This window comes from Megalops cyprinoides, chromosome 8 (genome assembly GCF_013368585.1).
Source record: "Megalops cyprinoides isolate fMegCyp1 chromosome 8, fMegCyp1.pri, whole genome shotgun sequence".
In the NCBI taxonomy this organism is placed as follows: Eukaryota; Metazoa; Chordata; class Actinopteri; order Elopiformes; family Megalopidae; genus Megalops; species Megalops cyprinoides.
In genome coordinates this window covers 19,797,451-19,810,489 of record NC_050590.1, presented here as the reverse complement: position 1 = coordinate 19,810,489, position 13,039 = coordinate 19,797,451, and the positions used below count along the sequence as shown (strand labels likewise).

Sequence of the window (13,039 nt, the reverse complement as noted above, 5' to 3'; positions counted from 1 at the left end):
ATTGCTCTGGGCTGACAGATGAGCCCAGGGAGTTACAGTGACAGACTGATTCCAGAATAAATGCATGACAGGAGAGCCAATAGCTGTCCTGTCTGCCACCTCAGACTAAAAATACAGCCTCAGGCAGGAAGGTGGCCCAGGACACTCTGCTAACTGCTACAAGGTAGAAACATCTTATTTAGCATATATTAACATAATCTTTAAGGCAAACAACCAAACGCTGTTCCTTATGGGTTCAAAAGTACCCATACGTCATCACCCAAGAAACTGGCAGATTTGTTTGACACACTGTATGAACTCAGCTGATGCAGAATAACTAGCCTGATATGCATGAAGAGCAGAGGAAGAAGGTCACAGATACAGTTGCTGATGCACACACACGGGTGTTTTTTATGCCCATTATGCAGCTTGGTGACTGTCTGCCTACTATACATACATACTAAACTCCCAATATCTAATGGACAGCAGGATCAGTTTCGTCAATGCTGTTTTTATGTTTTTATTTCGTTTTTTTTTTTTTTTTTAACTTTTTTTAAACTTTTAAACAACAACAACAAAAACACCAAACCTCTACTTTCAATTTTTTCAGAATGGAGAAAAGAACATAGAAAACAGTACAAAGATGGAATCCACACAATACTCACAAAAACACATATAGAAGAAGAAAAAAAATAGAGGAAAAGCCTACAAAGCTCAACTTTCCTGTTTTAGCAAGTGGTGTGGCCCTGGCGGAGACATCAGTCTGTCAGAAATAGAGCATCAGGAGTCCTGAGGAAGCATCAAAACAGTCTCTAATTACACTCAGGGTTATTGATTAGACTTCATCCCCATCACCACATCGCACATTAGAAGCACATGTTGTGGTGGTGATGGCCACAACAGGAGTCTGCTGAGGGTAAAGAGGATTAACAATTATGGGATGCTTTTTTCTCTGGCATTTATGTTGAGCTCAGTCAGACTGTATCATATGAATCTGGGGCAATTTTTAGTGAAGCAAATAACATTTACAGGATAAGACAGGACACTGTGGGCTTGCCAGGTTGGAAAAGCATCTGCTTGATTTGTGGCATGGTGAATCTCTGGGAAGTTAGACATTCAAACAGGGAAGTGGGACACATGCCATCAGACTGTAGCTAATGTGAATTCAATTACATAATGATACAATCACCAGAAAAAGATTATGCTTTAATTCTATCTTAGCCAGTAGCATTTCACATATGCTACATATGCAACTATAAATAGATTTCAGCATTCCTATTTATGTATGACCTGAATGAAATAGAAAGGGAATGTATGATGTGAGCTACTAGACAGTCCTTGTGTAATTCTGACTGTTGCACTCATTTTTGGGGGTAAATAAAAGTAAGTAATAATATGTCAATCATAATCTGTACGTGAGCTTTCTCTACACTTCATAAAAATGAAAATCATCAGTGGGCAGAGAAAAACGGCCAAGAATGGAATGCTCCCCAGAGTAATATGTACAAGTATGACATCTCATGAATCCTATGAATGCATCTATATGATCCAAGTTTCTAGGAAAAGTAAAAGAACAAAACAATGATGACACAAAGCAGCATTACCCTGAAACATATATAAATATCTGGCTATTTATATAATACTTGTAGTTTGGGAACTAGTAATTGAATTACACAAATATACCAATAATACATTAGGACCTGGCATTGTTTAAAGCACAATTTGTAATGGCAGTGTGTGCCTGATTGATGGCTTGTTAACATTTATTAGGGATGAAAACATATGATTGCTGGGTATGTTTATGTGGCAACAGAGAATCATATCTTCTGCTATAAAATATGTATGAAAATCAACATGAGTATGACAAGACACAAAAGGTTCCATTGCATTCAGTCTCTAAATATTTTCAAATTCTTGGGAAACCAAAATTATCCCCTTGGCTCTGTACTTGTCTGTTACCCTTGTCACCATCAAAGAAAGCCACTCCTCAAAGTCCTTGTTCCTCAGAGCAGATAAAGTTTCAGTCACATTGGGTTTTATGGTGCCCTAAAGGTCATGTGTATATGTAAGTCAGAGAAATAAATTCTGGTGAAGTGCCGGATTCAGAAAACAGATAAAACATAATAGATAGCAAAGGCTTTGAGAAGTTCAAAGCTACACTACGAGTTTCCTCTACAGTAATTTCCTACCATTAGGTACTGTATACTTTGTTTTGTTCTGATTTGTCACATTCTCATAATGGAGAATGTTCACAGATACACAGATGTCCAAATCTGATCTAAATCAGATCCACTCAGCAGCTATTATAGATCAAAGTGTTAGGGAGCACATGTCTGCACATTTATATCTCTGTGCAGTTTGGTACACAACAACACCCATGTCATCATGCATGCAGGCTAACCAAATACTACCCTTCACCTTGTGAACTCATACACTAAAAATAAATACCAACATTCCACCATGAACCAAAGCTATGTTTGACATTGATGAATACAGCATGATTCAATGAGATCTTGTGTAGATGTGGGTTATTTACTGTACCTCTCCCAATCCTCAAGCTGTCCCTGGATTGCTGGTGCTGAGAGGTTAGAAGGCACAGATTCAGGAAAAATTATAGCCTTTTACTTTGGCTTTTCAACTATGTGCTTCCTCATGTAATTTCATATTTCCACACTTAAAAGAAAAATATTTGGGGACCACATCCCTCACTTGACATTGGCAGAGGGATCATTTTAAAATGGTCAGACACCACTTTAGAAAGCTGAAATCCACTGACCACTAGACCAGAAATAAGAATCATTGGTCAACATTGTTCAATTACAGATGCACTCAAGCAGGAATATGGGCACGTCCTTCCAAGGGGACCATTGTGACAGAAACTGGATCAACAGAACTACAAACAATGTCTAGCACTGACATATGGCTTGGTCTTGAAAAATGACAAATATCCATGGATCAGCATTTAAAAACAATTGTATGAATTAAATGAGAAGAAAACCTCAATGTGTGTACGTGTGTGTGTGTGTGTGTGTGTGTGTGTGTGTGTGTGTGTGTGTGTGTGTAAAAGCACAGCATAGGTAAAATTGAAAGTCTCAATAAACAGTTTTATTAGTATCTGAATGTGAGTTGACATGAGTGTGAGATATATTACACTTAAAAAGGGGTTGGCAGGGTTCCAGGGAGAAGCCAGGTGCCTGGATTGGAGGGTGCAGTCCCCCACTGGCCTCAGGGCCACCTACATTCACACAGGTACTGTCAGGATGTAGATCCGCGCTCTCTGTCCTACTTCTAGTTCTTCACAAGGATTCCCAGATGGTTTGGAGCCTGGCCAAATAATATGCTTTCTGATCACATCATCTAAACTGTGATTAAGGAGCTTAGACCAGGAATGTGTCTGAGAAAGCAATTTTCATAGCTCTCATTTGCTCATTCATCTGGATACATTGCAAAGGTGACTCTGTGATTCTGTGTTCCTTTATTTTGAATGTTCACACATTGTGCAGAGGATATAGATGGTGAAAAGGATTTCTAAGCGACAATTTTCCCTGTCATTTTCTTCTAGGTCTGGCAGAATAGTTTTGGCTTGTTCAATCATAATGTGTTTGCAGTGTGACAAACCACATAATGGCACATGGTGTGTGTGTGTGTGTGTGTGTGTATGTGTGTGTGCATGAAGCAGTTGGTACTTCCATTAGTATGGAGAGATGTCTGACTACATAATTCAAGTGAAAAAATGGAAGACTAGTGATGACATTTTAAACATATCATCTGTGATCGCTCACAGCTCCAGGATCAAAAAAGTGGGAAAACCCCACTACACACTCTGTGTGTTGCAGCAGGAGAAAGTGGCTGCCTGGAAACGTGTCCTAACAGCTTAGTTGAAACACCCTTTTGTTCTGGCTTTACACATCTATGAATATGTGAAAGTGGGAGTGTCTTGCTCTTCTGTTACTGGCATCTGCAAGAAAAGATTTCTACTTAGTATCACGGTGAATGTTATATTTCAAGTTGACAACACTTATGCTGCATATCTGAGTCATGCAGTGCTTTTAATATTGTTGACTGTATGGCTTTTTGCTTGTGTTGTACCTCACTTGTAAGTCGATTTGGATAAAAGCATCTGCCAAATGAATAAATATAAACGTAAATTTTGAGTCACTAATTTTCTTTATGTAAAACAATGCACCTTATAAAAACCTGAAACTTTATAGTGTGTAGGCATCAAGCTTTTATAGAAAGTGCATTTATATTTTTCATCTTCAAAACAAGTAAGTAGGTTGTACTGTGGTTTTCAATAAATACATGCCTAGAGTCCATGTTGTAATAGAAGTAATTTTAACAAGTAAAGGAGTTTACACCCAGCCATTTTTAGGTCAGCACACATTGTTTGATGATGGGGAAGGAATTTTATCCTGGATTAAGATGAACATTGGGAGTGATTAGCCAACATCTTATCAGACCTTAAGTCATTGTTTAATACACATCTGTGTCCTCACTTCTCCTCCCCTCTGTCCTCTCATCCCCCTCTGTGAGAGCCTCACCCATTACTCTATTAGATTTGGGTCATGTTAGCCAAGCCTTTTTTAAAGTAAGCTTTTGATCTAGGTACTGTACCCAGCATGCAAACAAGTTTCCAACAGCTCAAAAGAAAAAAAAAAGAGTAAATATGGATATATGCCATGGTTCTGCTGTGGGATACTGCAAGTAGATAAAGAAATTATGCCAATTTGTGTCAGTGACTTCTCATTGTCAACAGCCTGTCTACTTATATTAATGAAATGATTCTGGTGCTTCACTAATACCTCATTAATACATACATTTTGCATGATCTCACTGAGTTTATACTCAATGACTATTGCAACAATTCTAACTTAATAGTTTATTGCTCAATTACATTTGTACATATCCATGATGATATCTGCCTAAATGTAGCAAGTGTGGTGATAACTGAAGAGGTGTGCTCTTTAACCATGGGTGGTCTCTTCATAGATCACTGATATCTGTGAAAGCCTGAGGGATAACTTGTTTCAAAGCATTATTAATGTGCCCTACATTCTTCAGGTTTTGAAGGGCAAACTCAAATAATAAAAATACTGTCCCCCTGTCCAGGAGAGTAAATGCATTCTGGTCATATTTCACAGTTTACGATTTTATCTCCAACACTTGGCACACTAGCTTGGAAACTTTATTTGTTATTTTCTCTGGATCAATAACTGTTCTGCTGCAACTGACAGAAACAAATTATACATCTCTTACTTTTGTTGATAAGCCTGTGGCCATCCCAGAAACTGCAGAATTGTGTGTATTGAAATAAAATAATTATGCACTGTTCTGCTGTGCTATTGGCTTTATTACTATAGCAGTAACAGACGATAATGGACATGAATTAAAAAAAAAACCTTTATTTAAGAAGAACAATCTTTCATTCAAAGAAAATGTCATTCACATATGGAAAAAATTTTAAAATGAAAGCAAGAGGTTTAGGAGACCTAACCCTGCTTCAAGAGATACAATATTATCTGAATGATCTGATGTGTTTTGCTGAAATGATTTTGCTGCTTGTACTGATCACTCCAGTTCATCCCTGACAAAGTTTGTCTTATTTTTCTTTGTAAAGTTAACAGCTCTTGCAGCTGACTAGGTGTTTGAGATGAATTATCTATTAACTTAACTGGGTGTTAAACAATTTTTGACATGTGCCTGGACATTGCAAGCCTGCCTCTCTACCCTTCTAAATGTATGTCAATGATTTTTTTAGGAATTAATCAAGATAAAACAAAATCAATTAAAAAAGACTATTTGTGTATTGATTTGGCATGCAGAAACAGATAGGGCTGGCCAAGGTGGAAAGCTGTAACACTGCAAGAGTACAACTAAGTGCAGGGCTTTATAAATAAACTTAACATTTATAGAAAGACGGAAAGACATGTAACATAGAATAAAACAACCTCTGAGTAACAAAAAACATGTGGCTGCCACTGTGGCAACCACTACTGTGCCCAAAATAATCTACAAGAAGCTGCAGAAACTAACAGATACAAGTAGCAATAAAATTACAAGGAAACGTCAGCCATAGATTAGTAACAGATACAGATTTGACTAAGACATGGCAATAAGATCTTACCTCAGACTGCAGCTGGAACAGAATATGACATGAAAAACATACATGCAAAAAAGAAGAGATACAGGAAACAAGATGAATAGAAAAAATGTGACAATGATGTCCTTAGGAGAGCAATTATTCAGTAATAATAATTCTAAATTACTTGATTATATATGCATATATGACAATGATGTGGAACATGACAAATCTACAGTTTAGACATGTATTAATTGATTGTGGCTCATGTTTTAACACCTTCACCATGTCTGTCACTAGATCTACCATAATCCTGTGATTAGGATTCTATTTGGTATACACATCTTTTATGTGTTCCAGCTTGGGTTACTCTGGGTTGAGAAAGAATGTCATATGTTTCATCAGATCTTATATACTGACAGGCTGAGCGAACTCCTATATGTCAGGACCTTAGGACCTCATGGACCATATCCTTTACAAAAACTCATCCGTCAGCATTCCAGTGTGGTGTTGTGAGGTTATGAGACCACTGTGGCTTCCCTGCTCAGCTCAATCAGGGCATAATATCAAAGAAATGAGAAATATTGGTAAACAAGAACATCTGGTGAAAAACCACATTGTTGTCATGGCAAAATCCATTCTCCTCCTTCACACAATCAGGATTTTGCACAATTGGGTGTGCTGGAGTGGCCTGATACCCTGCCGACATGAGAATGAATCCCTAAGAAAAGGAGATTTACAAAGACGTTTAACAAGAGGAATACTTCCAATGGATATTTTAACAATGCTTTTTAACACAACCCCATCTAGTGTAATGAGGACTGGATCAATCACTAGAAGTTACAAGTTCATTATGAAGTGTAAATACAAGTGAATAGACTGGATCAGTGGAAATGGTTTTTGAGTTTGTTTTTTTTAACAATTAGAGGGTTTTTAACTATTATTTTACATCCCACAGTAAATAAACATTCATATTAATGTTCATATCATTTCTGGTTTTCATAAATCATAATTTAACAACATGTCTTTTTAGCTTTAATGAAGGTAATGCTTTGTATGACTCATGCAATGTAACCAGCATGAATTGTCATTATGGAAAAACACACTAACAAATACACAAACTAATGTGTTTTGTTTTGACAAATAAAAAGATCTCCATATGCAATAAATTGCTTTTAAATGGAAAGAGTCTTTAATGGAGGAAAACAGCTTTCTTCTGGAAGGAGACGTTAAAGCATTTGTCAATGTTTTGAATTACAGTTATATTAGGAAAATGGATATTGGTTTGAAAAAGTAATATGGAATGAGAGGAGGTGATAGAGACATTACGATGGTGTCACACTCTTTTTATGACTCAGAATTGATTATGAACAGGTTCTTCTTCAGTCACTGTGTTATTTATATAAAAAATACATACAAAACAGACATATAAACATATATAACAACCTTTTTGTGCAGCTAATGCCTGCATTGTAAACATTGCAGTGCAAGTGCCTTGTTACTTACTGGAAAGCTATCAATAACTACCAATAAAAAGGGGCATACAACAGATCAGCTTGAAAAGTTTTTGTTAGTTAAAAGTAGTTGCTGATACCTTCAATGTAGTTTGATAGTCATCAAATAATAGGTCCTTAATGGAAGAATCAACACAATCAATGTGCTTGAGAAAAGTGTAAATGCATTTTCTAGCAGTAGGCAAACACTGACACAAGTGGACTTGAAATGGGGAATGATGATGATGAAAATGGGGCAGTCTCTTCGTGTCCAGGTTAGGACTAGAGACCCTTACAGATTTGTCATTGTTTGCCTGCTATGTAATTATGCATTCTCAAAATTCTCTAACGTATCTACTTCGGTGATGTAGAAGACATTTTTATTACGCTTTTATTCTATCAATTATTTAACTGCGCAATGTGATCTCCTTTCGGGGAAAAAAAAAAAAAAAAAAAAAAAAAAAAAACATAACCACTAATATTTTAGCAGTGCTTATTGTACATCGTCATTTACTTTGTCTTTTGGTCAAAACTGAAAACAATCAATAGACATCTATTACTGCTGCAGTCTGGTTGATATCTATTCGAAACTGCCCAGTGAAGTGGTGGGAAACTCGCTAAACTTTTGTGATAAATCGTCTGACAAGCGCTGTGATATGCACACCTCGCAGAGAATGCTGTGCGGTGATTGGTCACGCTGCCTCCCTCCCGCGGGGTTAGTGCTGCTGTTCTTTGCTGCACGAGCCGACTGTCACTGTTCTGCACCGGCAGAGCAAACTCAGCACTGCAGCAGACAGCTAACTACCTGTCTCAGCACGCCATTTGAAAGCACTTTCTTGCAATTGAAGGAGATGGATTTGATGGACTTCACGTAAGGAACAAGCAAAGGCAATTAACAATGTCTGACAGAAGCATTAGATGCTGCCGCGGGTTATTTTTTCGTTTTTCAAAGAGGAGGTAACAGAAGAGGTGAATGAATTAAACATGGATTGCCTTTTCCTTTTGATATGGACTTTACCTATTCCATTAGTCAGCTGCAGTTCAGTGAAGTTATCCAGCCTCTGGTTTGGGAATATTATGAAGGCAGGTGACATACTCATTTCAGTTTCTCAATTTTATTTTACTTTATTTTATTTCAATGTCAAATTGCTCTTTTTAAAATTCCACCATATTCTTTTATCTTGAGCTGTTTGACAGTAACATTGAGTTGAAACGGTATCTCCTATTTCGCTGACTTTGCAGATATGCTGCTCCTTTTCAATGTCTTCTGTCACGGCCACTTTTACCAGTGTCACCAGTGGACTAAATCATGGTCAGTACATACACGTATTTTACGGGAAAAGTGATGAGTGTTAAGTGTGAGTGATACTGTATACGGATATATGTCATGCATATATCCGTAGTAGGCTATGGCATTTCAGCATGAATTAACAAACGGCAATAGTAGAAAAAATCGGTGTAGTTTGCCACACCGCTGCTACTGCAGAATGATAAATTGGTAATACTGGGAACGGTGGGGTCAAACATTTTATTATGAATGCTGGCTGAGTGAAGACTATTAATCGATCACCAAGTAAAAACTTAAGGATATCGTGCACGCTAACTCCCTACCTCTCTATGGTAACGGGTTACCTCGCAGGTCTGTGGACGAAAGGGATTCCCTGTAACAGCGGAAGGTACATCGGCTTAGAGTCGCAGCACGCGACGCGAGCAAGGCAGATGAAATTACTCACATACTTTGATTTATCAGCAAGAGAGAGAGAGAGAGAATGCAATGCAATGTTTTTGTTAATATGGAATAAAACAAGTGGATGTACGGTATCAAGTATGAAATGTCATGTTAAAGAAAATTGTCTGAAACAGAGTTGTTGCAACCATGCTAATTATCTGTTATCAATTAATTATCAACCATGCTAAATACCTGCAACTGACCTCTGCTGTGTGTGACTGCTGTGCAGATTATGTATTTGTGACCCCCATTGAGGTGGACTCCACGGGAGGCTACATCTCACATGATGTGATGGGGGGCAGTCGGAGGAGGAGGTCCCTGCTGTCTTCCAAGGGCTCCCTGCACTACAAGCTGTCAGCCTTTGGGAGAGACATGCACCTTGACTTGAGGCCCGCCAAGGTGGTGGCAGATGAGTTTACCGTACAGACCGTTGACACAGAGGGCTTCACCATTACAGCTCAGGAGCCTGACTTCCACAACTGCTTTTATCAGGGATTCATACGAAACCACTCTGCTTCATCAGCAGCCATATCTACCTGTTCAGGCCTGGTAAGTTCTCTCTCTCTCTCCTTTTCTCTCTCTCTCTCTCTCTCTCCCTCATCCATACATCTGTCAAATCAGGCTTGTGCTGTTGTGTGTTCTTGCAAACACAAATTTATGTCCTTGTCACAGAGCCACAGTGTTATGTATTTGCATCTATTCAGTTTCTGTGCCTGCAAAATGGAGAGCCACATTTTAACAATATGCCCATTTTCTTAAATTATCTATACATCGCAGTACATCAGTGTGTTCTGAGGGACAGAAGTTCAGAAATGAACTTTATTTCCAACTTTTATAGCTGTTCTTTTAAGGGCATCTTCACACAACATTGATGACCTCCAACAACTTGGTATAATGCTTACATTCATAGCTGCATTCAAATGCTTACAATGGTACTTTTTATTTTCTTTGATTTTATTGAGCTCAGGAAGAATTTGCTCAGCAGACTCTTGCCCTCAGTAGTTGACTGTTCATTCTCACAAAACCACACACCTGTGTGAGTGAAAGACATCATAAATGCAGCACCTTATATGAAGTCATGAATGAGTGTCTTCCCCTGGGTGGACCTTGGTGGGTGACTGAAGATAAACAGGAAATGGTTCACTTGAAAGATTTCTTGGCTTAATGCCCACCTCCCCGGTGCACACTCGGACAGCCATGGAGATCACATGTCTGCTTGAGACACTACACTGCGAGAAAACATACCTTTTTCACAAATAGCTACTACCTCCTTCTCTGCACTCTGCTCTTTTGTCCCTTGTTTGCACTGCTTCACTATTCCTCTTGTTCAGTGCAATTAAACCCAGAGTGAAGTTTCAGCCGCTTGGCTGGCAGCACTAATCTACGTATTGTCCCTTTCATTAGTGGTAGCTTCTCTACAATAAAACAGCAATGACCCATTCTTTAAAACTGTGCGACAACACAATGTGATTTGGAAGCAATTGCATTTGAATAGACTGGAAGCACTCTTTGATCTATTTTTTCCCCTCCCCATTATTTTTTTTTTCTTGGAGAATGACCTAGGGGGCATCAGCAATTCATTTTTTTCTGCCATCATTTATATGTGCACATACCCTTTTAGTATAAAGAGAAATTGCGTTAAAAGGTCAACAGGTTTTTTTTTTTTTTCTTAACGGGAAATTAAAAACATTCAAAAAAGTCCCAAGACACCCAGTCTGTAGCCACAAGGAGTTTAACCCTACATGCCATCTTTCTTCGCAAGGAGCTTTGGATTAAGCACAAATGAGGACCCATTCATCCCCTTGATCCCTATCCGCCTCTTTTGCTTGGAAACTCTGAGGATAACTGGCAGTCGGTTTCAGGCAAAAGGGTCTTGTGCTTGAAGAATGCTAATTCAGAGTTTTAAGTGCCATTTGGTGTATGGGGGCTCTGTTGCCTCGTACACACTCAGTGGCCATTGTGTGGGTTAAGGCTTGCAGCACTAGTAGGTAGCACTGAGGACTGTCAGAACAGCTGTCAGTTACCCTCCCAAGAGCTAACTTGTCAGCCTGGGTGGTAGGAGATTCTACAACAAGAATCATTTACAATTTCTTTTAATTAGCTCACACTTTCTCTCCAATGTGCTATTAGGTCAGGGGTATATTCTCATACATGCTTAATGTGAAGCTCAAGAGGTTCTGACTCATGAACAGAAAAGACTGGAATCATGTAAGCAGTGACTATATGGCACTACTGACTTCTCTTTTCAATTAGAGGTCATCATAGTCAATGTTCTTCAGTACCAAGCCAAACTCACAAGTCTTGAACCATGCTTCCATTTTTCAGTGCTGGTTGTCATTGTCTCAGTGACAAGAGCAGGAATAAATCAGAACTAGGGAAGTGCCCACATTGGCTAGTAGTTTTCTGTGACAAGGCAGTCTGACTCTGCATGCTCAAGCAGGTTGCAACTCCAGTGTTTCGTTCCAAAGATTGTTCTGCTCCTCCACAAAAGATTTGGATGTACTTTGCAAAACCTCAATTTATATACCATCAATTATCTTATTGGACGGGGGGTCTTTTGATGCATGAGCCGGGTGGTATTGTTGGATTGTTGAGTTGTTTGATTGCCCCTTTAGCAGATTCCAACGCTCAGGCTAGCGTGTCCAGTCCTGACAAACACGGCCATGACCTTTCCCAAGCCCTCTGCCACATTGCCTTCATAGCCATTAAGTTACAAATGTATCTTTGAAGTTCTGTCACCAGTCAGGGACTGAGGGAAAGAGGGAAAATATTTCTGTATGTGTGTTCTCCCTCCTGTCTCTTTTGTGTTTCTTTAGGCATTAACTGAGTGCACACATTCTCTGTGAGGCAGTCCATTCTTTATGTAGTATGTTTTTGGAACACAAACTTGTCTTCAGTTAAACAATTATCTGATATGTTTATGTGAGTATTCACTTAACTATAAGGTAAATAAAAAGGTAGACTAAAATGCAATTAAAATATTTGTTGTTTGTTGATACTGTTTTCCCACAGAGGGGACTTTTATGCACAGCAAAGCCATCGGCACACATGTACAGCACTTTCAAAGCCAGATCACATCACGGCAGTGTGCTCCACCTGAGTTGAATTGCTGTGTGTGAGAGAGAGGGCAACAAATGCTTCCCACAGCCCCATGGAACCCTTCAGACAGTCTGTTTGATGGCTAGTTGAGCTTCCCTCTTCAGGGCTGGACCCTGTCTGACTGAGGAGGTGGAGGTGTGCAGATTGCACCCTCTCCACTCATGTGTTGCATCTCAGCTGGCCAAGCCAACTGTGTTTATTCAGTTTGGGGGTGGATGGTTGTCACTGCATTTGCATTGTGTGTAAACCTACTCAGAAACAGTTGTAATATCCATTTGTACTGGACTGATTAGTTGAAACCGTTTGCTAGACTTCCTGCCTTTGTTCATACCCTTATGCGTTCATTCTAGGTATTCCTACAGTGTGAAAAAATGAAATGCAATATTAAATATTTTGTCATGTTGCTTATAGTGAAATTTTCTTACTTTGTACGGATTATTTTATAGAGTTGTCACTCCTTTATCATTATAAAAGTAGTTTTTGAGTGTTAAAAAGATCAGAAAAGAAAAGATCAGTGAAATCAGGAACTAGTTGTGTAAAAGGATGTGTATTGTGGAATCAGTAATAAACTTGTACTGTTAAGGGTGTGTATAGTGGAATTAGTAACCTAAACTTGCAGGGTGGAAGGAGATGTATTGTGGTTGCTGGTTGCCCCTCAAT

General features: G+C 38.8%; 1 protein-coding gene across 1 annotated transcript in view; it reads left to right on the top strand.

The window, feature by feature from the left end:
* Window positions 1-8,535: 8,535 nt before the first annotated feature.
* LOC118782060 (A disintegrin and metalloproteinase with thrombospondin motifs 18-like) overlaps window positions 8,536-13,039 on the top strand; it is a 45,325-nt gene continuing 40,821 nt past the window's right edge. Inside the window, exons 1-3 of the mRNA XM_036535301.1 lie at window positions 8,536-8,633; window positions 8,784-8,863; window positions 9,510-9,829. Coding sequence (XP_036391194.1) covers window positions 8,536-8,633; window positions 8,784-8,863; window positions 9,510-9,829 — 498 coding nt within the window. The remainder of the gene's footprint in view (window positions 8,634-8,783; window positions 8,864-9,509; window positions 9,830-13,039) is intronic.